This window comes from Prosopis cineraria, unplaced genomic scaffold (assembly GCF_029017545.1).
Source record: "Prosopis cineraria cultivar Desert tree isolate PC_DT_omini unplaced genomic scaffold, ASM2901754v1 PC2, whole genome shotgun sequence".
Taxonomy (NCBI): domain Eukaryota; kingdom Viridiplantae; phylum Streptophyta; class Magnoliopsida; order Fabales; family Fabaceae; genus Prosopis; species Prosopis cineraria.
The window spans coordinates 40497289-40524780 of NW_026555333.1; the positions used below are offsets into that span (position 1 = coordinate 40497289).

At 31.6% G+C, this 27492-nt stretch overlaps 4 protein-coding genes across 12 annotated transcripts in view; 1 reads left to right on the plus strand and 3 right to left on the minus strand.

Annotated features, from left to right (window-relative positions):
• Positions 1–866: 866 nt before the first annotated feature.
• On the minus strand, positions 867–10705 carry LOC129301979 (uncharacterized). 2 transcript variants are annotated; one of them, XM_054940630.1, is made up of 7 exons: positions 10589–10705; positions 4278–7193; positions 3388–4066; positions 2744–2922; positions 2578–2634; positions 2364–2495; positions 867–1852 (listed from the first exon to the last, which is right to left on the minus strand). In XM_054940630.1, the coding sequence occupies exons 3-7, from the start codon at positions 4007–4009 to the stop codon at positions 1658–1660; spliced, it is 1185 nt and encodes a 394-aa protein (XP_054796605.1). In that variant the 5' UTR covers positions 4010–4066; positions 4278–7193; positions 10589–10705; the 3' UTR covers positions 867–1657. The 2 variants fall into 2 exon arrangements, with proteins under 2 accessions (XP_054796605.1, XP_054796606.1); XM_054940631.1 differs by having other exon boundaries at positions 4278–7178; positions 10589–10688.
• Positions 4329–7173, minus strand: LOC129302758 (probable disease resistance protein At4g27220). The gene is made up of 5 exons (XM_054941642.1): positions 7029–7173; positions 6319–6753; positions 5783–6234; positions 5023–5160; positions 4329–4910 (listed from the first exon to the last, which is right to left on the minus strand). The coding sequence occupies exons 1-5, from the start codon at positions 7171–7173 to the stop codon at positions 4329–4331; spliced, it is 1752 nt and encodes a 583-aa protein (XP_054797617.1).
• Positions 10706–17783: 7078 nt separating the features above from the next.
• On the plus strand, positions 17784–19567 carry LOC129301652 (ubiquitin-conjugating enzyme E2 20-like). Its single transcript, XM_054940236.1, has 6 exons — positions 17784–18100; positions 18309–18336; positions 18660–18887; positions 18978–19041; positions 19141–19200; positions 19300–19567. Exons 1-6 carry the CDS (start codon positions 17994–17996, stop codon positions 19344–19346), a joined length of 534 nt encoding a protein of 177 aa, XP_054796211.1. The 5' UTR covers positions 17784–17993; the 3' UTR covers positions 19347–19567.
• A 1915-nt stretch (positions 19568–21482) lies between these two features.
• Positions 21483–27492, minus strand: part of LOC129301651 (uncharacterized) — a 33962-nt gene continuing 27952 nt past the window's right edge. For 2 of the 8 annotated variants that reach the window (XM_054940229.1, XM_054940235.1), the window contains exons 6-8: positions 23969–24059; positions 22399–22478; positions 21483–22256 (exon numbers count right to left, since the gene is read on the minus strand). In XM_054940229.1, coding sequence (XP_054796204.1) covers positions 22068–22256; positions 22399–22478; positions 23969–24059 — 360 coding nt within the window. In that variant the 3' untranslated portion in view covers positions 21483–22067. Of the gene's footprint in view, positions 22257–22398; positions 23851–23968; positions 24060–27492 lie in introns of all 8 variants that reach the window. The other 6 variants (XR_008591063.1, XM_054940234.1, XM_054940231.1 and 3 more) reach the window with 6 other exon arrangements.

Consider the following 27492-nt stretch of genomic DNA (forward strand, 5'->3'; position numbering starts at 1 on the left):
TTTTTTTTTTAATAGAAGGCAACGAAAAAACCATGCAGATAGACAGATTACGTTATATCAGTATATAAAAAGTTTCTACAACCAAAAAATGAACTGTCAGAAATTTGAACAATTGAATTGTCAGGAAATGTTTGATAGGTCATTCAATCTATATATTTGTTAACCTCTCTGAAAAAGTGATAAAAAATGATTGACCAACCACTCATGCATTAGATTTTGACATGTCGATGTACCAATAGGCATGGAGTCTATACGGCAAGGTTTCCCACGGCAAAAGTATGAATTTACTTGGACAAATATCAAGTATGGATCTATTTTTTTGCAGAATAAAAAGAAATAAGATATAAAAAAGACGTCATGATTTTTTAGTTTTTCAAAACAACTTTTAACTTTTTTTTTATTTCAGATAATATAACCAAAAACATATTTTTAAATAAGTTTTTTCGTTTTTGAAATCAAAAAAACTATTGTGAAAACCAGTAATCAAACATGTCCTTGATTTTCACAGGCAAAATAATAATAGAAAAACAAGTCAATTCATTCATCTTAGCTTCAATGTTCCTATGCGTGTAATGAGTCGGTACCATTTTGGAGAATAATAAAAGAACACTTTTATTTTTATTTTTTATTTTTTCAGAATATATAACTGAAAGCGCATTTTCAAACAAATTTATTTTTTCATTTTTGAAAAAAAAAATTGTCCTGAAAAAAGTAATCGTCCTTAATTTTTGTATGTAAAAGTAATAAAAGGAAAATAAGTCAAGCCATTCATATTGGCATGGATGCAGGTCCTATGTACGAAACGAGGTGCTACCATTTTGGAGAATAATAAAAGCAGCACAGTCACATGTCATCAACGTACGTAGTGAAAACAACAACAAAAAGTCATTCAGCTACTGAATCTGGTGGGAAATAGAATGGAAAAATAACGTCACAAGAAGTATAGAATGCAGGAATCACAATCGACAAGTTCTGAAAGAAAACAAACACTCTTAGTCTTGCCACATATGTTTCACAAGTTGTTACACCCAAAATTCAGGTTATGTTCAAAGCAAACAATCAAAAGCATCAAGACAGATTTTTGTCAGCACTGTTCTGCTCAAACTGGCTGCACAAGGCAGACCATTCATGAACAACCTGAAACAGTTGGTGTCGAGCATTTCTTTGATCTTCCTCCATCTCCAACTTTGCTTTCCTCACAGTCTCAAATTCCTTCTTGAACTCTACTGTTTCTGCAACACATTTCCTCTTTTGCTCTTCAAGAGACCATAGCTCTGCCTCACATTCTCTTCTCTCCTTTTCCAACCTCAAGAAAGTGCTTTAGGTGGAGAAATATCCAAAGGATTGATTGGTGATGTTGGCATCATTCTAGACATCTCTAAACCATGTGTTGCTTCATTGAGACTCTTATGTGAAGCGTCAAATATTAAAAGAAGTGATTAAATGATATCACAAGTATGAAAAGAAATAAGTCCAAAACATGGGGTAATGAGATTGCATATAACTTTGTCAGTTCATCCCCTGTGGTATCAACAATAGGATTGGTCTTAGTGCCTTGTTCCGTACTTGGTTAGTTGACCTTAGTTTTTCCCAGAACGAAGTAAACAAAATAAATAGGAAAAGAAAGAACGGCCTTAAGGTATACATTATTACATCACTAAAACAATTCATAAGCTAAAAGGACTATTGGCATTAATAAAAGAACATATATATCTCCTTTAATTATACAGAACAGCAAAATATCTACCTTTATCTGTTCATCTCTTTCAGTATCAGCAGCAAAAGCACATTGTGCTGGAGGTTCACCACCACCATCTTCAATATCTATCTCAGTTTTATTGATCTTCAAGTGCTTCCAAATGCAATAAGAACATAAATTAAGAATGAACATTGGCTTCAGTTACAGCAGCAAACATGAAGTAGCAACTTCTCCTTTTCATCTTTTGATTGGACAGTAAGTTATGTATAATTTAAATTAAATATGAATAACAATGAAGTCATAAAAGTTCAAACAAGTATTCTCAGTTCATGGAATAAACTCCATTGGCATCGCTGCTGTAGAGGAAAATGATAATAAGTAGTTAATTCTTTGAGAAATTTTATTATTAGTCATTAGCATATGCTCCTACATCTATCATAAAAGTAGCAGAATAATTAGTTCACAATTGCTTAGTAATAAACTCATATATATTCCATCTATATGATTTGTATTGCAATATACTTTAAGGAATGAAAACTAACAACCAGCTAATTCGAGGACTAGGGACAAATTTCCAGTGTCATATATATGCTGGAAAGAAGAGTATAATATAACTTTGTTCCAAGTGTTCATATAAGATTACAAGCATTCTTAGAAAGCTTACAGGTGAAAATTCTATAGGAATAGAAGCAGCTGATGAACTTTGGAGTGAGCTTGTCGGGTCAGAATGAGTTGACGATGCAATTATTGTCACATTTTTTGACTCAGAACTTTCATCAAAGCTACCTTCAACTCTCTGTGCATTCAAAAATCATGTAACTTTATTAAGTCAAATATATATTCGTATAGTGAATGTACCATGGCAGAGTTGTTCTTACCTTTCTCTTTGTTAACTTTGTATCTTGGGCACTTCGACCTTTTGACTCTTCATCATTCTATATGGCAGAGAAACTTAAGTAAGTTGTTGTCTGTAGCATCACAAGCGTAATGATGTGTGATAAGCACTACTTTACAGGATGGATAATTCCTAAGATATATTCATACCTCCGCTGATTTCTTTTCATTATTCTGAGCTCCTAAAATATCATGTTCACTCCTTGATGCTGATTCAACTTCAGTTTTTTTGCCATCAATTTGTTCGGTGGTTTCTCCTCCACAATCTTCATTGGATTCAATAATTTCTCGTAAAGGATGGTTCAGCATCCAACTGAGATCACAATCATCTATTTTGTTTAAAAAAATTTGTTAAAACTAGCAATTGTGTGAAAATAAAATGCATCCATATATGAAAACTGATTATAATTTTTTTTTAAGTTTACATAATATAAATATGCGATACTTCATGTATAGATGCTCACATATCATATAAATAATACCTTGAGTAGTGAAAGAATTGACTTACAATTAACTTATCAAAAAAGTAATGCTAAAATGTTCATAGGCACAGATTAAGGTTAAGTAATCTCACCTCATCGTTAATTTCTTCATGAGGCTATCCTCAAAACCATTTTAATTTTCATATATAACCAAAAACACCTGACAACATAAAACATAGAAAGTAGGAAAAGACAAACAAGACTCCACTTATTTTAACATTGGGTCCACCTTTAGCAAACAATGAAACACTACTAGTTCACCCCAATACAAGTACTAGAAGAATCAAAATACAAGTATCCACTAGATTGTACCTTTTTCATTGTCTAATATCTGTAGCAACTGCTGAGGATTAACAGTGGAAGTGAGAGGCAGTCTTGGGCATTGTTGAACAAGGTATATCACACTCTGCAAATCAAAATGTTGGCCTTGATAGGGAGAGAGTGTAGGAAGTTTCAAAAGCATTACATATTCCACATTTGGAATCAAATTCCAATGCACTTGCTCTAGTTGGGATGCTTCTTCTATCAATAAAGCCCTTAGTTTGGGAAGCACTTGACAAATGGAGATGGGGAATAAACTCATCAACTTACGGCATTGTCTAATGATGATAATGGTCAGATTTGGGAAGACAAGTTGACAAGGATTTGACACATTTTCATTTTCTTCCATGATTCCTTCTAGTTCATTACACTTCTGGATGCTCAATTTCTTCAACTTTGGCAGGCTTGTCAAGATAGATGCAGGGAAGATAACACTGAAATTTTCACATCCTTTTATGTATAAGCTGACAAGACTTTGAAGGAGTAAACTATTTTTGGGACCCCTCCATATGTCGCTTAACTCTGGTAGATCAACTAATTCTATCATTTGTAAGCTTGAGTTCACTAGTTGTCCATCGTTTGGAATCCTTTCCCCATCAAAAAGAATTTCCATTTCATTGTTACTTCCCACATAAACTTTATTTAAAGTTACGAGTGGGGTCAACAGGTCCTACAAAAGTAGACATGCAAGTGCAAAAACATATGACATTTATCAGCCAAAAAAAAGAAATCTTGCCTTTCTACAATGAATAAATTGACTTCATCCAGAAGTAAATGAAAATTTTACTTTAAACTCATGCTTAACTTTATAACTCCATTGACTTCCTAATAATAATCAAAATATAAACAAAGAGAAAAAATAGAGACAGTATTATTAGTACCTCTAAAGTTGCGTGATTATCCTCTTTTCTCAATCCACATATGCCAATCCACTAATTGATGGACTTGATCTTTAATTGTGGAACATTTTGCACCCTCAATTCTTTCAAAGATGGCCATTGTAAATGATAATTTTCCGGACAAATGCTTACCATGTTTGGCACGTCAAAGAGATAGAGAGTATTTAAAGCCAAAAACTGAACGTTATCAAACTCATCTAGATTTGGATCTTCATAAATGCATGGGCTGAACAAGCTCTTCAATTTATTAGCTTCTGCGATGGATAAACATTCCAATTGTGCAAGACTATGAGCTAAAGAGACCGGCATTAAGTATTCTAGTTGACCACACCCAGTGATTATGAGTCTTTTTAATTTGGGAAATGCAAATCTGATGCTCCTTTGATATTTACTACCATCAGCAACTATCTCTTTCACTTCATCTGCTATTATATGCTCAAGTGAATCACAATTATATATCTCTAAGAACTCTAACTTCGCAAAAAGGCCTGAAGGAACCTGGCCACGACACAAAGTTCTCAAATTCTTCAACCCTTTAATGGTTAGTTCAGTCAAATTGGAGATGACTCCCATTGGACCCCAATGATGTGTTGTGTCAATCACGCATTCTAGTGTCTGAATGAAACATTGCAAGGTGTGTCAAAGCATCAAAATTCCCTCCTATTGTTTGAAGCGTGTGAGGTATTATATTTTTACAACTTTTGTGAATTCCCCCCAAATAAAGGACCTCTGCTCTTTGCATCAAATCCTTAATTGTTGCATTTGACATGCATTTCTCAACATCTTTCACATATAAACTTTTTGAAATAGGAAACATTAACCGGTAGAAGTCATTCTTATCATCCCCTAAATCTATACAATAGCTCTACAATGTTGGCGTAGCTCTTATTTTATCAAAGAACTCAGCACCATCTTTACCTTGGTCCTCCCATTCTCCAACATTATTTTGACAAAAATATAGAACTTCTAAGTTGGAACATCTTCCCATTACTTCATAAGGATTTCTTTGGATTTTGCAATGCCATATATCTAATAATCTTAAATTTTTCTGTTGTGCAATGAGTTTTGGCAATTCATCGAAGGAACATCCCCATAATTTAAGAGACTCAAGTCTCTTTAGGCTTCCTATAAAAGAGATATCACCTAATATCCATCATCGCAGGTATAGATAATGGAGATTATTGACATGATTGAGTGAAATAGGCAATTGCAAAACTTAACCTTCTCAAGAAAGATTTCTCAACATCAAAACTCTAAGCATCCCCATACCATTAAAAATATCATTTGGTACATCCACACCATGCTTGGACTTTGTAGATACAAAAAGAAACTCAAGTTTAGGGCAATCCAACTTATGTGGAAATTCGTCAACTTCATCAAACCATAAATATCTCAATTTGACATCCTTTATTATCACATCCTCTTTTAGTTGTCCCTTAACAAACTTATTCTGTTTCTTTTGCTATCCATAGGCCTACATCACGAACCAAATCATGCCATTTGACACAACCACTAGTTCCATCTATTAGCAAACAAGAATCCATAAGCTTATTTTTTCCTTTAATAAGTACTTGGTTCCTTGCCCTTTGGTATGAGTGAACTTCAACAAAACCTAGCCCTACTCCAATCATCGTTAATTCATCAATTGGAATTTCATAATCTTCAGGAAATACAGAACACAACAAGAGAAGTGACTTGGCTACTTCATTTTCTAGCTTATCATAGCTTAATTGAAGACAAGTATAGGGGTTTCTTGAATCTTCTTCAAAATCAACTAGACTTGAATCTCTGAAGTTTTTTAGTGCTTCTTCCCACTCAAATTCAGGTTTTCCTTTCAACATGCTACCCACAACAGCAATTGCAATAGGTAAACCACCACATTCTTTTGTAATTTCTTGTGCCAAACCTTTGATGGAAATTGAGTTATCATCAAATGCCCCTGCATGTTTTTGAAAGAGGCCTCACGCTTCATCCTCTTTTAATCCCTACAAGGGAATCATTCTTTTGCAATTCATTCGTCTACATACATCAACGTTTCTCGTTGATATAAGAACAGTGCAACTCTTTCCATCTTCAACAACAAGAATCCCTATCCTCTCAAACTCAAGCGTCCTCCATACATCATCCAAAATAATTAGAAACTTTACTCCACCAGTCAACCTCATTGACAAGCGTCTAGCTCTTCCCAATCCCCCCTCCTCTTCCAATTTCATATTATCAAGCTGGCTTGCTATTTCACTTTGAATTTTTCTAACGTCAATAGTGTTGGACACAACAACAAAGATGACTTTATCAAAAAATTGCACAGCTTCTTTACCCACTTTTTTGCCACATCCCCCCATGCCATACAATCCAACCATGTGAACTTGTTCATCTTTTATTGCCTCTATAAGTCTATCATATGCCACTTGCCTACTCTCAAAGCACACAAAACCTTCAGAAGGAAAGTAGTCCATGCCTACCAATGTAGCAAGTCGAGAAAAATGTGAGAAATTACTTTGATTAATGTGTCGTTTAATTTCATTGGTCTTTTCTTCAAGCTACTTTGCCAAACTATAATGCCTAATCAAGCCAAGGCGGTACTTAAAACAAGATGTCTTATTTTTGTCCATTGTTTTTTCTTGCAACACCACCACTTTCCTATTAAAGCGTCTGCTTCATCCAACCATGTTTGAACTTCCCTAACAACCGTCTCAGTTTTTATCTTTGCCTCTTTAGCTCAATCAAGAACACCTCCGATTTTGGATTCCAAATTATGCTGTTCTGTTTCAAGCTCTTTGATATACTTGGTGAAGCATAAAGAATAAGAAGCTTCATGTATCGTGGCATCCACTAGCTTTCTCAAAATATCAGTTACAACAGAGACAAAAGTGTCCATTTCCTCTGAAATTGTTATAGCTACAAGATATGAGATAATCATAATATTTAAAATGCCCTGAAAATAAATCTTTAGCATCTAACATAATTAAACACATCAAATTTTATAGAGAAAATTTTTTAAAACCAATCATAATTAGGAATCATGCTTGATTTAATTCACAATAAACAAAGACATGAAAAAATAAAATTCCTCCCATGATCACAATATTATATTATCTTTAATTTGGTAAATATAGAAAGAACTTTTTAGCCTCAATTCATTTGTCATGAACAATAGGACTTCTCACATTTTGAGCAAGTAATTCAAGGTTTGATTCCCGAACACTATTTATGAAATAAGTTTAGCTGGAAGAGAGGTACCATTTGGCCTTTATATCCTAAAAATGAATAGTCTCTTGATAGAAAAAACTCCTAGACTCATAAAAGAAAAAACATAAACGATAACTTTCTTTTAAAAAAAATTATGCTTTCTAAAATCAAATCAAGAATATTTTTGTTGTAATTTAAGAGTGAGTGATAAATTTACTAAAACCATCAATAATTTCTTTTTCAATTAGTTTTCGAAACAAAATGGCATCAAAAATCAAAGAGAAAATTTAATTGTAAGTGTCAAAAGTAGAGCTAGTAATCAAGGTGAGTCAAGTTTATTTGAGTCGGTCTTAAAATACTCAAACAAGTAAAAAAAACCTATATAGTCAAACCCAGTGCTAATATCTCGAGCTTATTCAAGCTGGACTGAATACCTAAATTATCAAATCTTTTTTTTTTGGAGCCAATGTCAATTTTCACCTCAAAAAATTAAGATTCTTTAAGCAACATAACGCTACAACACATAGCTTTTCTGCCTTTATTATAGTAAAAATGAAAGTATATGAAGTAACCTCTCATGTTTATTTTTCCTTAAAATTTTCAAAAAGATTAAAAACAAAATATTATTGGAATATTGAAACTTTATTTAGGAGTGCAAAGCATGCGAACTCACAATTCGAGATAGGGTTTGAGTGAGAAATGAAGGTTAAAATAAAGGAAAATTTTCATCTAAGGACTGCAACAGCCATTTATTTACAAATTAGATGCAAAAATCCCAAAATTACACTGTAGGATTTTGGAAATGAAATGAAATAAAATGCAGAAGCAAAGTGACCAAAATGTCCTTCTTGAATGATACTGACAAATTAACTTTACTTGTAAAATCTCAAATATTACATATTAATTCCCTTTTGTTGCTTGTTAAATCCATAACATTATTTGTATATTATCTAACTTTTGTCCATTTGTGACTTGTTAAATTGTTAATTTTAATTGTAAAAATGTTAACATGACTTGTTAATTCTCATGTTACTTGTTATGTCCATAACTTTACTTCAACATTATATAACTTGTTAAATCCATTCACTACGACTTGTTAAGTTATTAATTTTACTTGTAAAATAGTTAATATTACTTGTTAATTTTCTTGTGTTACTTATTAAGTCCATGACAATACTTATACATTTATATCTAACTTGAGTTAAATCCATCAATCATAACTTGTTAAATTATCAACTTTACTTGTAAATTTGCTAACATTACTTGTTAATCTTCTTATATTACTTGTTAAGTCCATAACGTTATTTGTTTTTAAACATTAGGACAATTTGGTCATTTCACACCAAAAATTTATTTCAATTAGGTTCTCTGAAATTTCAGAGTTTTTTGGTTGCAATTTGTAAATAAATAGCTACTATGGCCCTTAGATGAAATCCTCACTAAATTAAATGTTAATTTTATTTTGTTAATTAAAAAAAAAGAATTTAGGTTATCGGGCCAATCTCATTCAAATTCAAGCTTATTCAGGTGAATAAAGAAAATTTCTAAAATCATAAGCCTGGTGCTAAAATTTTTGAATTCATTCAAGTTGGTCAATCAAACTTGACCCAAATTATTGGCCATAATCAAAAGTATGGTAACAACAACAGTACTATAACAAAAATAATAATAATAATCTATGGGAACTTTTTTTCTCACTCACAGAGCACTTCAAAAGCACTCCCTATCCATGGATCCAATTTCTAAAAGAACCTAAATCTCCTCAATTGAGGATCTTCAATTGAATGTATTATGATTGAAATTCAAACTGGGGAGTTTAAATTTTGAGTTTTTTCATTATACTTCTTTTGTTGTGCAAATATAGAATAAAAATAATATGTTAACTAAGAACTTCAAAAATATTTAATAAAGTTAACAAAAATAAAAGCCTAAGAAGCTAAATCAAATTTAGATACAGCTCTAATTTTATAAATTTTTGAATTGAGGAGATCCAAATCTGAATGGAGATAGCATTCTGACATAAATTTATTATAAATATAAAATAAATTACGAAAAAGAAAATGCCTAATTTGGATGTGAACCCCACATACTTTGAGTGATAGATAAATAATTTTTCTATTTTTGAAAATTTGACAATAAATCCTTCTTTTTTTTATAGGACAAAAAATAAGCTCCATCAATAGAAATTATTTCCCTCAAGTTACTAACTGCAAAGGATGGACCTCTTTCTACTAATTTGTTACATACATAAAGACTGAAATTTGAACCCCTACCACTTTTTAAGTGATGAGAACCCCAACCACTCACTCCAACTTTAGTTGTTGACAATAAATCCTTCTAAACTACAAAGTTATGAGAAAACTTATTTACCTTACCATCTAATATTTCACTAATTGAATATAAAATGATGGAAGATTTATTTTCACAAGACTTAAAGTTTAAGGGGTTAAGTAGCACATAACACAATGCTTATGGGATTATTTGTGTAGAATAAAATTAAATTTTTAAATGATTGTCAATATGCTCTATTCATAAAATAATGAATTGATCAGCAATAGATATTGGTCCTAGTGAAAGGGACTGCTTAAGCATAAGGTTTCAAGTTCAAATCTATATGAATGCAAAAAATATCCTAGGGAGAACTACTCCTCGTTAGGCTTAGGCTCAACAATATTTAAATTTGACACAATTAGATAGCTATATAAAAATAAAAAAAAATCAACTAATTAATAGCAAAACAAGTTGCCATAAATCTTCATTAATTTAGGGAACTCCTTGAATTTCAAAGAAAAGAAAGTACCTCTATGTATAATGACAAAAATTTATCCTGTTAAACAATTCACTTAGCTAAACCTTTTCGTACCCAAGAACATGAAGAGTGAAAAATAAAATTAAAATTGCAAAAAAAAAAAGATTAAAATTAATTGACAAAAACTGTGTAAGAGTTTTAAACCTATGCCTTGACTGAAATCTCCTGAGTGGGAAAATTGTTCCTTTAAAATCAAGAAATATAGATCTAAGTATATGAATTGGTTTGAATCAAATTTAACATTGAAGATCAAAAATTAAGAATTGGAGCATGTATCAGAAACTGAAAAACTCACCAACAAATTAAATCAAACAAAAGCTAACCAGACTTGGGCCTTCCTTTCCAAAGCAAGCTTTCTCCGCGCCTTGAACGAAAGCACCAGCTTCAGTGATCTCTCACTCTTACACTTTCATAACTCCAAGCTTTAACTAGAGAGTCTACGAGTACAGAGTCTTGGTCTCCTTAATTTAATGCTATTTTAAAATATATATATACACACACACACAGAGCTGTAATCATCTGTTATATATTATTAATTGACCTTGCTAATATTGTGGAACAAATTGGTGATTATATATGCTCAATAATACCATTTCGGAACAAGCAGATTGACTTCAGGGTTAAAGTTAAACTATGATTTGCTTAAAAAATTTGCCCTATGATTAACTATTTGCTTAAAAAAATTGATTAATAGGCTCTGATGACACTAACATTTGGCGTGTTAGGAACATGAAAATGCTAACTGATTGGTATATAAAATGCAATACCTAACACCAGTATGTCACTGGCCATTTGATAATTTTTTAAAATTCTAATTGGATGTACGGATGAAAGAACTCGCCGATACTATATTGCCACTTGGCAATACAATATTTTCTCTCTTCGTTTTTCATAATGTCACATTAGTCAGTGCATATACATTCAAGAAAACATTATGGTTAAAAATTCAAGAATTACAACAGCAATAGTTAAAATTTAAATAGATCTTCCAAGAAAATAAACACTGAAATAAGTTATCACTGACACTTGCAAATTATTAAAATCATTCTCATTGTAATGCCAAAAATATTAATTATTCATAATAAATGAATTTCCATGTAGCTAACCCTAGCTATTATTATTGTATTATAAATGAATTTGTTAAACAATAATTATTTTCCTATTAAATTGTATTTTATCCTTTTAGATAATTATTAAGGGTATTCTAGTTGTTTTTTGAAATTTTGGAAAAAGGCTTTTATAAATTATCACATATTAGCTTATAAATAACAAATACAATACTCAAGTTATAAATTTTTAGAGTTAAATTTAAATTATTAGTCCAGAAGTATCTAGAATCTTAAATATGTTTTTTTTTATACATTTTTATTCCTAAACATTTAAAATCATGACAATCATCTCCTATCAAAAATTGAAAAAAAATGTCAATTGCATTAATAACGTGAGCCCAAACATTCAAACACATGGCCTTTAGTTTGGTCATGGTGTAGTGCCATGCATCAGTCTGGGCTCCACGCTATTAAAGTGACAGTGATACATTTTCTCAATTTTAGCTTAAGGGGAGATTGCTACCACTTTAAATGTTCAAGAGTGAAAATATATAAAAAAAAAAAATAAGTTTAGAATTTCAAATGTTACTAAGCTGTAACTCAAAAGTTAGATTGTCATTTTATGCTAAATTTTTATATAATTTATAAATTGGAAAAATATCAATTGAGGACCACTTGAGATATTTTATATCAAAGAAGGATTTTAAAATTTTGATTTTTCATTGCACCCCCTTCATCCTTAGTTGAAAGTATTTTTTTATGGGAAATGACTAATTTCCCCTCTTAATGAAAGAGAAACAACTAAAGAAGCATTGGTTGTTAATGTCCGAATATATTGTCATCAATCATAAATTGGTTGTTGTCAAACCTGAATTACTTGTTTATGTAGGATGAACACTTGTTCTATTAAACTCATGCTGTCTGTTGTTCAATCTTGTTAATATCCAAATGTATTGTTATCAATCATGAATTGATTGTTTCCAAAATTCAAATGACTTGTTGTTTATGTCGGGTGAACATTTTTTCCATTTAACTTGTGCTGTCAATTTTTCAACATAGTTAAATTTTAAATATGTTGTTGTTAATTACGAATTGGTCGATGTCAAAACTCAAATAGCTTATTATTTATGCAAGGTGAAGAAGACTTGTTCAATTAAACATGTGCTTTCAATTTTTCAATATTGTTAAATTCTGAATGTATTATTGTCAATCACAAATTAGTTATCATCAAAATTCGAATGGTTATTTGTTTATACAAGATGAACACTTATTCTATTAAATTTGTATTGTCAGTTTTTCAATTTTGCTAAATTTTGAATGTGTTGTTATTATTTACAAATTGATTGTTTTTAAAACTCAAATGACTTATTGTTAATGTAGGTGAACACTTGTTATTTTAAATTTTATAGGTAATTTAGTCATTTTTCATAAAAACTTATTGTCAGATAAGGAAGCATAGGGCTGAAAAATCATAATCTTAAAGGTCCTTTTTTTTTAATATAAAATACCTCCGGGTGCAACTTTGGTAATATTTTGTCTTACAAATTTTAAAAGTTAGACAAGTTAATTGTGTGTGATCCAAATAATACAAGAATTTCCATCATTTAAATTTTTATCTTCAGAGTCAGAGGTCGGTGGCGGAGAAATCTTAGCTCCTTGGGGAAAGTCGGCAGCCAGTTATGCTTCGGCAGGCAAGCCTTCATCATCAAGGACAGTCCATGTGGAGTAAAAGAACGCAAGACACGGCAGTTCATAAAATGCTCAATTGCTATTATGTTGAATGCATCAGTTTCGCAGAAAGTTGAATGGAAAAAAGACGAGGAGAATTCATCACCTCAGTTCTGATGAAAATATATATGTATGTATATGTATATGTATATGTATATATGTATATATCATTTAATTTTTTATTAAAAATAATATTATTATTATTTAAAATTAAATTATTAAACATTAAAGTATTAATATTTTAATATTATATTATAAAAATATATATAATGTTTTTAATTATTTAACATTATTACCATCAATCATGTAACTCGACTTATATGGGCTAAAGCCCAAAAAATTTTTTAACCCAAAATTAGTTTTTTAAAGTGAAATATAATTATTGATCTTAATAGTTTTATTAATTTTTATTTTTAATCCTTATAATTTTTTAGTATTTTTATTATATATAATTTTAGCAAGATTAGGTGTTTTTTGTTACTTAAGTCCTTATGACTTTAGTGTTTTTAGTGATTTAGTCCTTATAAGGAATGAAACCATTGAGAAAAAATTGTAGTGATTAAAAGTAAAATTTGATAAAATTATAGAACCAATAATTGTTTTTTTTATTTTTTATTTTAAGTTCAGTGCTTCCTTTTTTTTTGCCAACATACAAATTAATTGATTCAATGTTAGACTTGAAAGCATATTTTAATTTTACAAATTAAGTTTTTCATTGTAATATTATATAGTTAATCTCTAAAATTAAAATCAAAATATTTTAAAATTTAAAATAAATAATATACATCTTAATTTTAAAATATAGATGTATATTTTAAAACTTAATTTTAATCTAAAGATATAAACTACAACAATTTCATTATTAAATGAATAATCCAAGTTCAAGCCCATTTTTTTAGGTTGAAATGATAGGGCTTTGGAATCTTTTTATACTAAAATATCCATTATCCAATTATCTCAGTTTTGCTGAGAGAATTCGATTCTTTGTTTTGCTCACTTATCATGGAAGATTGCTTGCTAACGTTTGGAGAAGTTTGTGGGCAAACTATTCCTCTCCTTGTTCATGGTGTGAATTAGCTGAGGAAGACATCCTCCATGGTTTCAGGGATTATGATTATGCTAAGCAGATTTTGTGCAAACTAGTACCATAATCACAACCTACAATTTTTCTCTCTAACTTTAAGGGAATGGATTTCTTGGAACCTTAAGCCAAATCTTATTCATAGAATTTCGACTAACTGGAGTTTATTGTGGGACGTAATGTAACTATTTGGAAACCATGAAAGTGGACGAATTGCTTTATCTTTCAACTTGATTTTAACTAGCCAGCAAATCCATTAGCTAACATTCTTAATACATGGAAATCGTATGTAAGCCATGAGGAGTCTAACTTAGTGCATGATACTTCAAATGTTATGTCTCCAACCCTGGCAAACCCCTCCAAGAGATTATGTGAAAGTCAACACTAATGGTGCTGTTTCGGCCAATTTAAATAAAACAAGATGTGGAGTAACATCTCAATTTAAATTTTAATAGTTAATTTGAGTTAATAAAAATTAAAAAAAATAATATTTAGAGGTAAGAAAATTAGTAAGAGATGATTATTAAATCTAACTTAGGATATAATTCTAAAAAAAAATTTTTAAAAAAATTAATTTAAAAAAAATAATAAAAAAAATTAATTTAAAAAAATATTATTAAATTATTATTATAATAAAAAAAAGGAAAAACGTATTAAAAAAAAAAGAGAGGAAGAAGAAGAAGAACAAATGACTTTCGGCGTTCCGCGTGCCAAAGTCATAAGAGATCACATAGGCTTGTGGATTGCTAGCTTTTCTCATGCTCTAGGAAGCTGTGGTCCTTTTGAAGTGGAAGAATGGGCTGTACTACGAGGCCTTCGACTAGCATGGGATATGGATTTCAAAAAAATTATTGTTGAGTCTAATTATAAGAGTTTGGTGGATTTAATCAATGGGCAACACTATGAGCCGAATAGAGGAAGTTTAGTTTTTCTATAAATTTGGTCTCTCCTCCAATTTAATTGGAATGTCCAAGTGAATTATATTTCCAAGGAGAAGAATAGGGTGCAGACCTGTTGGCTAAAGAGGGCATTTCTATCTCTTCCAATTTTAATTCAGCTCCCTCTTTTGAGGGAATTAGTGCAAAAAGATTATTTGGGATTTCAATCCCCTCTTGATGTTTATTGTTTTAATGTAATTTGGGTTTGCCCTCTTTTCTATCGGGGAAAAAAAAGAATTACATCAATTTTCAAAGTCTAAGGCCAAATAAAAAGTGCTTAAATGGGTAGCTTAAAATTCCAAATCATATTTTTGACCCTATTTGATAAATATCTAATACTGGTCAAAACTTAAACTAATAGATTAAAAGTGGAACACTCCTTAAAGTGGTGTGAGCAGTTACTTCCCCACCTAGCAAGAAAATTCAAATTCAAATGGAGAGCAGCCACTCTCATCAAATAAAAGAAGGCACTCCCAAGATTTAAGAACTCAAATTTAAAACTCTTAGATAAATTAATTTAACTTTTTAAACTAATTAAAACAAGCAACCTTTAATTGTGTTCCCTAATATTATGTTACCTTTTCAAGCGATGCAAATTACTTTCATGTGATTTACTTACTCAGAACTTATATTAGTTTAAGTACTTTAAAGAAATTGCTGTAAAAAATCTTGGGAACTTACGATCACTAACATATGCATACATTGAGGATTTATTTCTCTTGCAGGCCTCGTACACATAAAAAGCACAACATTCCAATTTTATGCCAACACCTATTTTTTTGTTCACCAAAGGTATTTATTGTTAACATATGATTATTCTTCTTCTTTTTCTTTTATTTTAAAACAATTTTAAATTTTAATTTTGAAATTTATAACTTTTAATATTTTTATAATATAAAAGATCTAAATTTCAATCTCAAATTTCACAATTTAGATAAAGTAGCACACCCCTTTACCTCGCTGGTTATTATTTGTGTTTTTAATTTCAAGAGATATAAACATGGAGTTAGTTATTTAGCGGGCTTATTTAAATTCGGCTCAATTTAGGATAGACTTATTTGAATTGAGTTTGAAATATTCAAACATATAAAAAAGCTTACATAGCCAAACTCGACTCAAATCCCTCTGACTTGCGGACTTAGTCGGGCTAGCTCAAATACCTGAATTGTTAAATTTTATTTTATTTTTTTCCAATTTCTATTTTTATTTTTAAAAAAAATTAATATTTTTTAATTTTATCTTATTTTAATATTATTTTATTAATAATAAAAAAGAAATTTAGGTATTTGAGTTAAGCCTATTAAGGTTTGGGCTTGGCTAAGATTTCTTTAGGTTTATTTGGACAACCCAAATAAAAGTGAAGAAAATTTTCTAAACTTTCAAACCCAATATTAAAAATTTTCTCGAGCATATTCAGCTTTTCCCATCAAATTTGACCTAAATTACTACATCTATATAGATATAGTTCTTATTAAATTAATATCAAAATTTGTAATAAAATATATTTAACAAAAAAGAAAGAAAGAAACTAATGTCAGAGGTAAGACATCATTTTCCAAACAAAACACACCCATGCACGAAATAGCACTGGGCAAACGAGTTACGGGCTAGCCTGCGAGCTAACCTGCACGGGCTAGCATTTTTGTGGGTTGGGTTGGGTCAGCCCGCTAGATAAAACGGGCTGGAAAATTCAATCCAACCCATTTTCTAGCAGGCTAGCCCGCAAAAAATTATAAAATTTTTTGTAATAATTTAAAATTTATATAATATAAATATATATATATATATTTCATATTTTAAAGTAAATTAGAAATTAAAAAACTTGTAAATAAATAAAATAAACATAGAATTCAACCAAATAAATTTATTTTTTTAGATTTTTACTATCAATCATCTTTTCACCTAAGTGTGCTATCTTTGTCATTGAGAAAAAAATTTTGAATATAAATCCATATTATTTTTCTCAGTGAATTCATATTTATAATTTCAATCAATAGATCTTATGAGATTAATAAATAATATATATTCAAAATATTTTTATAAAAACTAATAAAACATCTTCACAAACTATAACAAAAATTTTATTTGTAAATTGTAAAAAGGATTTACATTATATTTCAAATGTAAAGAACATATTTGAGAGTTTTAAATTATATATTTAAAAAATATTATCATTATTGTAGATTTATAAAAAGATATAATGTAATTAAAAAATAAAAATTATTTTTTAAAAAATATGTTAGCCCGCGGGCCAGCCCATTTAGCCCGTAGGTTAGCCCATTTTAGTCCGCTAATTTTATAAGTTGGGCTGACTTTGTCCGTTTTAAAAAATGAATTAATTTTTTTAAATTAATCTGTTAAATTGTGCAGGTTAAATGAATTAGTTCGTGGATTTAACCCGTTTTGCCGGCTCCACACGAAAGAAACAGAAGCGTTTGCAGTCCAGCAGTCAGTGTCTTACTAGCCGTTGCAGGTGGGACACACGCAATAGGAATCTCTCGTGCCTCCGCAACGTTCAAAAATGTTTAAATAAAAAAGAAAAAGAAAAAAAGAGTGAACTCAACGTTCAAATTATTTGAATCTCGATTCACACCCTCTCTCTCATGCTTTATGCCCTGAAAGGAAACAAATGCCAAACTCCAACGACGTCGTTTTCAAGGGAGCCACAACGTTTTAAACCTTTCTTCTAGCATCCTGCGATCCTTTTCATCTCTGATTTTCGCTCTCTACCAATTGCTTTCGCAAGGACGGAGATAGAGAAACACTCTCTCTCTCTCTCTCTCTCTTTCTGGTTCTCTATCTCTTCCTCCTGCGTAATAAGCTCTATCTGCATTCTCTTTGATCTGCTCTTTGTTCTTCATTTCTATCGAATAAAGGTTTCAATTGAGGATCGTAATTGTCGTCATGGCTACTGTCAATGGTCAAACTGAAACTGCTCAAGGCAACATCACTCCCTCTAAGTCGCCTCTTCATGCGGCAAAGAGCGTTGATTCTCAGTCTGTTCTCCGAAGGTTTCATTTTTATTTTTTTATTTTTTCACTCTCTATTTTCTTCACTTTTTTCTTAGTGACCTTGAGTATTCTCGGAATTTTGCTTGGTTAAACCTTACATACACATATACTTGTGTTAAAGTTAGAGATTTTGACGCAGTATGTGTTCGATTCGTTTTGTTTCTCACCCCTCCTTTTTCTGTCTGTGATTATTGATTGTATCCAACAGGTTGCAGTCTGAATTGATGGCTTTGATGGTAAGATTTCTCTCTAAGATCTCTTTAATGACAAAACTTGTTAATTGTTGATTTATTCCATAGACTCTTAAGCGTATTTTGCTTCAAATATCAGTAATCAACGTGTTTTTAAGTTAGTTCTTATAAATACCAAAGCTGCTGGCTACTTTTTTTAATCTTAGTACTAGTGAAGAATGGAGGACTATGTGCAAGCAAATTTATTACTTTGTTCAGATTCATGCACTGCCTAATATTTGGGATTAAAGCCAATTAACAGACAAATAGATCTTTCTTTAATGATTTGGAAATTGCACTAATAAATTCTTGTGTTACTGGAATTACAGATGAGTGCAGAGTCTGGTATCTCTGCTTTCCCTGAGGAGGACAACATATTCTTCTGGAAAGGAACTATAACAGGAAGCAAGGATACAGTATTTGAAGGAACAGAGTACAAGCTATCACTTTCCTTCCCAAATGATTACCCATTTAAACCTCCTAAAGTCAAGTTTGAGACAACCTGCTTCCATCCTAATGTTGATCTCCACGGCAATATATGCTTGGACATTCTTCAGGCAATGCCCCGATTGTTATTATGGCACTTCGATGAGGTTATTTTAGCCATTACGTAACAATAACTTTCTTTCCTATTTTGTCATCTATAGGATAAATGGTCATCTGCTTATGATGTGAGAACTATTCTTCTATCAATCCAAAGTCTGCTTGGAGGTAATCTAACACACACTAACGGATTTTAGAATAAAGCGGTGCTAAATTTCCAAATTGCTTGCTCACTTGTATTTCTCTGTTTGATTTTTTGAAATTCAGAGCCCAACAACAGTTCACCACTAAATCCACAAGCAGCACAGCTTTGGAGCAATCAACAAGGTAACAATGATTAAGTCTGATAATTTATTCTCTCCTTTCTGTTATAATTTTTATTCACTGCAAAATAACCTAAAATATGGCATCTTTTGTGTTTTACAGAATACAGAAAGATGGTGGAGAAGTTGTACAAGCCTCCAAGTGCTTAGCTTTTTAGTCTTGAATTTATCAACTATCTAGAAAGTCTTTTCCTGTTTGATTTTAGGAGAAGAGAGATGCATACCTATTTTTGGTTGTTTTATATCTTTTCTTGATTTAATTCTTTTAGAACGGTACTTGTTTCTTTCTTTGGCGATTGAAACGCATAAATTGTATTCTCTTACTTTTTATAAGAAAGGAATTTTTAGCCATTGTGGCTAATATTTTTTCACATTAAAGTGTCAGGTACAGTTTTAACTTTTAATTAATCATAAAGAAAGATATCACAACTGAAATGTTTAGCCACACTTAACAATCCTATTGGGGCATTTAAGCTTTTTATCAATTTAGCATGAAAATAATCTTGTTTAGGGGGGGGGGGGGAGTCTCCTCTCAGAGCATTTTTGTATTTGTTTTTAATCAAGAAGCCCGTGTTTATCATAAATTGCACAATTTTTTCAATTAACGAGTTTTTTCTCGGTCATAATCATGAATCAGTAATTACACGAAAAATTACTATATACAATGCAGCTAAAATTGGATCAAGTTGATGTTAATGCATCAAGCACAAGTTTAATTGTGCAATTGTTAGGCCAAGTAAAAGGGTAGAAATTTGGCTAGGAGAAGCTTGTATAAGGTTTTTTTTACTGCTCAAGCCTAAGCCTACCCTAAAGTCTACTTTAAAAGTCCACTTAAAAATAAACATTTTAAATAAGCTCGCATTTCCTAAAGTTCACTTTAAAAGTCCACTTAAAAATAAACATTTTAAATAAGCTCGCATTTCAATTTTAAACATCTCAAATGTACTTTAAAACTATTATAGTATATAATAATTAAAAAGACTTACCAACTACAATACAACATAACAATAAAGTAATAACATTAAAATTAATATATACATTTAATATGATTGAAATTACAACTAGAAGTAATAAAGAATAAATTGATTAAAAATCAAATAGTGAAACTGATATATTTGTGATATATTACATAATATATATAAATAGGCTAGCTTGTTGAACTCATAGGCTAAGCCTTGAAAAAATAAATATGACCTATTTAATTAAATAAGCGTAATTAAAAGCTTGAACCTGACCTCAATTTTGTTAAAGACCTGACCTATTCTCACCTCTAGCCACTCAACACCATAAAATACAATGCAACTAATTTTTTTTAATTAACTTGATGTTCGATTATTATTCAAAAAATTGGATCTAATTGGAAGTTTAACTTATAGCTTTCAATTTTTCCCCATTTTTTACATGATGCAATATGTGGTTGATTATTCAAATAATTTACCAATTTCATAGTTAACTGAAATCAAGCTTTAAATTTTGTTCATGATGCCTCAAACTCAAATTGGATGCCTATTTAAACTGACATATTTATGCGCACATGACGCCTTAAGTTTAGTTTAATTTCTCCAATGAGAAAGATTCATATCATGGTGCGTGATCCATTTGGGAAAGTGGATAAACATTTTTCAAGCACACCTAATTTGTTTGTTCCGTGAGAGGAAAACAGAAACTAGCCGTGACCATTTTAAGATTCTCAACCCTTTTTCCACAATTAACACCCCCAATTTTTGTTATACATAATTGTTCAGTAAAAGAAAAGATATTTCTCAAAAGTTACAAAATACCTTACATTTTGGTATCAACAATAACTTATAAAAAATGCTTTACATTATAGACATGAGAGAGTATATAAAATAACTTTTAAGATAATTATTAATTCAGATGATCTAACATGTCACATTAGATCATATTTTTAGTGAAATCATCCAAAATAATAATTAACTTAAAAGTCATTTCATATACTCCCTCATGTCTACAATGTAAAGCATTTTGATGCCAAAATGTAAGATATTTTGTAACTTCTAAGAAATATCTCTTTCATTTACATAAAAATTATGCATTAAAAAAAATTGTGGGTGTTAATTGTGGACAAGGGCAAAACTGAACAAAGAAGTCAACTTTCCAAAAAATCTAGAAGAAAAAAATAGATAAATTTTCTTAACATACATGATGCACGTTGAGAATGTCAAATATTATACACTGAATGGAGCATGCATGCAAGAGAGACAAACTCATTTGAGACTGAAACGCTAAAAACACTATTAACAATCTGATCGGAATTGAACAATATTAAATAGAAAATAAGATGTCACCAGATTTATTCACAACTGCTTCTGTTGAATTTTAAATCATTTACATCCAGTAAAAAATGATGTTAAAAGTATTATAGTTTCTTCTAACCACTTTTCTGGATACAAACTCCAGTCATAGAATAGCCACAGCTTCAGTGAAAAAAGGCATTGATAAGTCCACGTCAAGAACTTAAGCTGCACATGTATGGAATGACTCGGCAATTATTTACACTATCCTGGGGCATGCAAAGGCCTTCATCCCAAAATACGTTGACGCACACTCAATGCAGAAATGGCCAAAGCTTGACAAGTGAGGGAGGAGGACGAATGATGGGACCCACATGGATGGTTCCCATGGACCCCATCACCCCTCTTCCCCACCCCCCCCCCCCAAAAAAGAAAAGTGGTACAATACAAAATTAATGGGTTAACGGCATATCAAAAGGTGGCCAATGCCAAAAAAAAAAAAAAAACCAGCATCTCAAATTGAGGGATAAAAAGACAAAATTCTTGACAATAGTGGAAGACTTTGTGCTAGACTGTCTACTAGAACCAGTTGCCTCAACTACTGTTATTGATGTTGCTATTGCTGCTGTCTTTGCCGCCTATTATGCTGTCCTTGTTCCTGCTGTGTTGGACTCTGATTCATAGATTGCATCTGGCTTCTCAATCTCCAACTTAAAAATTCCTTAAGCAGATAATTTACAGTCATTGCAATCCCAAATCCAGCAAATGAAGAAAGCATAACTGAAAGAACCACGTTTAATTTACGCTGCACGTACAAAAAAGGTAAACGATAAGATATATATACAGAGATCAATCTCATACAATTTTCAGTGGAATGGGATAAATCATAAAATGGGAAGATCAAACATAATCACAACATTGTCAGGAAAGAAACTAGGCCATCTTACTATAGTATAAAATACATGAGCCAGCAAGATGACAATTGCAAACTGGAAGCAAGCATAGGCCCACATGTAATCCCTGCTCACTAACACCAATAAAACTGATAGTGAGGTTTTAAAATTTGCAGACGAAGGTAATCATCATTAGCTAACAAGTGTTAATATTAATGAGACACATTATTAACTCAGCATCACGTAATCTATAGCAGCACAAAATTGGTGCAACTTTCAATAGTATCAAACATAAAAATATCGGACAAGGATGTGCCAGTAAAAGCAAGGAAAGCAAATTTTCATCATAAACTAACGGAAATGCAAAATATTTCCCACCACAAGAACCCGGGAAGTTACTCGTCAAAGTAGATTCTATTCTCCAATTATTACTATTTCCTTTGTCCGGGGGATTGCTGATTCCTTCATATTTAGAAGTTTCCCTCTAATGTCAATTTCAGCCACATCACTCAACCTAATCTTGGAATTGCATTTTCCTTATAATTTTTGCATGCGAACAAATTTTCAGCTTTTATCTCAAGTCAATCTCACTGCAATTACCTTTTATCTCAAAAACAGCAAGTAGGATGTTTTTATCCTGGACTAATCGAAAATCACAAGGGCAGCTAATTCATTAAAGATATGTTTCTGTTTTTAATGCTCGTTAAAAACAATTACTAGGTTCACCCAAAAAAAAAAAATTACTAGGATTCCGTGCATGCAGAGGCTCCATTTTTCACCAAGGAGAACTGGAAAACTGATGAGAATGGGCCCATTAAGGTCTACTATAGGATGAAGAAAACAAGAGAGCCCATTAACGTATACTCTAGGAAGAATGATGCTAGTAAGCAGCAGACCTATCAAGGGCAGATTCGCAGTAGTAATCTACTGTACTACTTAGATGACATGGAGGAAGAGAGCATGTGGTAGTGTTTTGGTTATGTAGGGAAGAGCATGGGGAGAGAGGGGGAGAGAGAGAGAGGATAGTGAAAAAGAAATATGGCGTAGGAGAGGCACTCTCCTCATGAAAGCTAGCTGTGTTTTTCTGTTTCTTCTTCTTCATGCTGTATGCCACCATTGAAGCTGCTGGAGCTTCTTTTCTTCTACAAACTCAAGTATATTTGAGCATCGTAAGTCTCTGACTCTCCAACGATGAAAACAGAGAAAGACAAAGCTTTAGGCTTATTAGTAATTCAAAGCTGTTCATTTCTTATATTTAATTGAATATTGATAATCTCAAAGTTTTCTCACAGGTTTAGTGGTAGCAGGGAGCCTTCTCATTATACAGTCTTGTGTACATCAAATCACCATTGCATGTAAGCCATTTTTATTCTTGGACAGTTGATTCTATTTTCAAGTAAAATATGGAAAATTGCACAGTTTATTTTCACTACCTTTATGAAATTTGTGGGACGTCACTTGTTAACATCCTGTGTTCATTTCAATGCTTCGTAGCTAAAATTTCAACTAGCCCAATAGAAAGGGACAAAATAGAGAACTGTTCACAATCTCTTCATGCAACTAAGTATAAGCCAGGTATAAAACTACTTAATATGCTTAGATAGACAGAAAGTGACAAATATACCCATGGTTGAAGCAAGCAAAGAGGCAACAAGGCCAAATGTGCAGGCGAAAGGTAGTGAGATGGCAAGAGCACGAGGACCCATATCTGAAACCTGTTAAATAAGAACTCAATCTGTCATACATGATTTAACTTAATTAAAAAAACGTTTAAAATGAATGTGAAATTTAAAGGCAAAGAAAAAAAATTTGAAGGGAGACAGAATTTTCCAATCTCTTTCCTAATGAACAACATTAAAATGAATCTAGTATTCAGGGTTAAGTCCTGAATTGTAAAGAACTTCATAGAAACACCATCTCTTTTTTTGCTTTTCTTTTGTTTTTGTTTTTTTTTTTTTGGGGGGGGGGGGGTTGGTTGGTGGGGAGCAAACACCATCTCGTTTTAGCCAAAAAACAGTAAATAAGGTGCAACTTGTGTCAAATTGCATCATTGAGAAACAAGTGAATTGAATAACCTAGAGAGATTGTAAATGAAAAGCACTAGGCTAGAAACATTCATTTTCTAAAATTTAATCCCCCCTAAATTTAAAGGCATTAGAGTGCTCAGCACCAGTTAGCAATGAGAAACTTGTGCATGGGAGGTTGGGAAATTGTTCTTTGCTAAAATTCAGGCTTGTAGTCATTAATTAAAATTAGACCTTTAGGCTTTCTCAAAGTCTCAAACCTTTCAGTAGTTTTCATGATTCCAAAAGAATTTATCATACCATGCTTTGGAGAAAAGATTTGGAGGTGAAAGTTGGATTATGATAGTGAAATTGATGGGGCGTTACATAGAATATAAGCTAGGTGATTGAAATAAAGAAAGGTGTCAAGAGTTATTTGTGAAACAAAAAGAACCTAATAAACTTAAAGGCAAATTTTATTGAATTGCTATGAGACCGAAAAAGTTATATGGTAGTGAATGCTAGCCATTGAAGAGATAAAAAGAACAAAAAGTTAGGGTAGCAAAGATGAGGATATTGAAATGAATTTGTGGTATGAGTATGACCATATACAAGGAAGATTTGGGGTGGCACCCATGGAGAAAAAGCTGATAGAAAATCATTTAAAATGTTCGAACAGGTACAAAAAAGGTTGATGAAGGTGCTAGTGAAGACAATTGAACATATGGTCTTGAGTCTTGTAAAGAGAAACAGAGGAAAACCAAGAACACTCAATAAAGTTATTGAAGGAACCCTTTCGTGAACAATACATCTAAAGAGTTGGTTGCTAATAAAACACAATGACGTAACACAATTCATGCAACTGACCTTGTCTAATGGGATAAAACTTGTTGCTACTATTGTTGTACTTCTGTTATTTATCGATTCAACTGCCGAACTTTGACTAAAAACAATAGAGTCCTTATAATTTCTTCACTTGAAACAAATTAGTCCCCATAATTTTATTTTTTTTTAACTCAAAATAACCTAGTTCCTATAATTCTTCAACTCATTAAGCTACAAGGACTGACTTGTTCTAAGTCAAAGCTTAGGAGCTAAATCAATAACAATAACTGAAAGAAAGTTTGAAGACTACAAGTTATATCTCCCCTAATTCAGTTAATCCTGATTTGCATATTCATATGTGGCAGCAGCAACTGCAATCCACTTTGTAGTGATCCTTCTACTACTCAATCGACTACTAACAAGAATATATGTTCATTCCTTCCCTAATTACAAGTTGTGAGTATTTGTTGTGATCTTATTGCTTCTTTTTTATTCACTTGTCACCTGTATCTATTATTAGACCTCTTTCTGAGGCTTATCTAACTTGGGGAAGAGAGGCAGTGAGAAAACAAATATGTTCCTTGAGACAAAATGGAAACCAGATGCTTGTGAGGATTCATTTTGGTAAGTTCAATCATTGCTATGATTAAGTGTAGATGTCAACTTCAATAGCCAACATGCACGGTACTATTATAGTCTCTAGATATTGACTTGAATAGCCAAGTCTTTTGTTAACTTCTCTTGGTTTCTTGCTTGGGAATCTTCAAGAGAAAATGTCCATGGAGCAATATGTGGTGTTTGTTGCTCAGAGTAAGTCAGATTTCATCTATAGGTGGAGGAAATCTTGAAGGAAAAAAAATATTGAAAAACAGTTTTCCATAACGGAGGGTTAATTAGAATTGCAACTGAATTTCATCTTGACATGCAAACTAGATCATTCGAGATTCAATTGCCATACTGGTTGAGTTATCTATATAACAAACTCTGCATACCGATGACATAACTGGTCATGACAGCAAGCATATGCTTTAGATATGAAGATAAATGAGTAAAACTGAACTTATTTTATTCAGTGGGCATCAACTCAATATGTACAGTAGGGCAGCCATGATACGGGCTGAGAAAGAAGGGATTTACAATGATAAAAAATAAATCAAAACTTCCCTAATATATCTAATCCTATTTGATCGTATAATATCTAAGGGCATAATTACCAAATATTATATATTTCCACACCCCCCTCAAGTTGGAACATAGATGTTGATCATGTCCAACTTGCTAATAAAATAATCAAACTTATCTCTACTCAAGCCTTTGGTAAGAACATCAATTGTTTGCTCCCTTGTCGGTATGTGCCTCATCTAGATGACGCTAGTATCAATCTTCTCTCTGATAAAGTGTCTATCATCTCAACATGCTTGGTCCTATCATGTTGGATTGGATTGTGTGAGATGCTAAATGCTACCATGCTGTCTAAGTACAGAGTGATAGGTAAGTTCACATTCTTTTTTAGTTCCTCAATGACACTTTTGAGTCATATACCTTCACAAATTCCTAAAGCAATGGCTCAAAATTTTGCCTCTGCACTACTACAGGCAAGTACACTATGCTTCTTGCTTCTCCAAGTAACCAAGTTTCCCCAAACAAAGGTGCAGTATCCAGATGAAGACTATTTGTCCTCTTGATCACTGGCCTAATTTGCATCTGTGAAAATTTCTACACCCTGTTTCTCAAATTTCTTAAATCATAAACCTTTTCTGGGAGTACCTTTCAAATACTTGAGAATTCTATAGACTTCATTCAAGTGTTTCTGTTTGAGGTCATGTGAGTGTTCACTCACCCTACTAACTATAAAGGCAATATATAGCCTAGTATGTGACAAGTAAACCAGTTTTCCCACCATATGTTGATACCTGCCCATATCAACAGACTTGCCAAGGTCCTCTTCATTGCTTATCTTGTCAACTTGGATAGGTGTGTCATCAGGTCTAAATCCAAGCTGTAACAACCCAAGTGTGTAGATATAAATTAAATTAATTAATAAAAAAATAAAGAAATTATGATAAAATAGTTAGGTATTTTAAAATTTTAGGGTAATTATAATGAAGTGGATGGTAATTTGGTGAGAATATTTTTGGGTCTCTATTGGCAAGTTTAGAGTTCAATATGGTTGATGCTAAAGAACTTACTTTATTTTTGTTCTAACATTATAAATTATAAAAAAAGAAAAGAAGAAAGAATATAATATTAATAAAAATCAACAACACACACAATGGGCAATAGGCATTAATTCTCATCCTTTTCCTTTCTTGCACATTCT

Bases quoted from the DNA above. Each gene is read 5' to 3' on its own strand.
- LOC129301652 (XM_054940236.1), top strand. From the start codon at position 17,994: ATGGCTACTGTCAATGGTCAAACTGAAACTGCTCAAGGCAACATCACT. The intron at 18,337-18,659 runs GTAAGATTTCTC...CTGGAATTACAG, and splicing joins CTGAATTGATGGCTTTGATG to ATGAGTGCAGAGTCTGGTAT. The intron at 18,888-18,977 runs GCAATGCCCCGA...TGTCATCTATAG, and splicing joins TATGCTTGGACATTCTTCAG to GATAAATGGTCATCTGCTTA.
- LOC129301979 (XM_054940630.1), bottom strand. From the start codon at position 4,009: ATGGAAATTCTTTTTGATGGGGAAAGGATTCCAAACGATGGACAACTA. The intron at 2,635-2,743 runs GTATGAATATAT...TCTGCCATATAG, and splicing joins ATGAAAAGAAATCAGCGGAG to AATGATGAAGAGTCAAAAGG. The intron at 1,853-2,363 runs GTAAGCTTTCTA...TGCATTTGGAAG, and splicing joins TTCCTATAGAATTTTCACCT to CACTTGAAGATCAATAAAAC.
- LOC129302758 (XM_054941642.1), bottom strand. From the start codon at position 7,173: ATGGACACTTTTGTCTCTGTTGTAACTGATATTTTGAGAAAGCTAGTG. The intron at 6,754-7,028 runs GTGTTCTTGATT...CTACATTGGTAG, and splicing joins TTTGGAATCCAAAATCGGAG to GCATGGACTACTTTCCTTCT. The intron at 5,161-5,782 runs GTTCGTGATGTA...CCAACATTGTAG, and splicing joins GTGTCAAATGGCATGATTTG to AGCTATTGTATAGATTTAGG.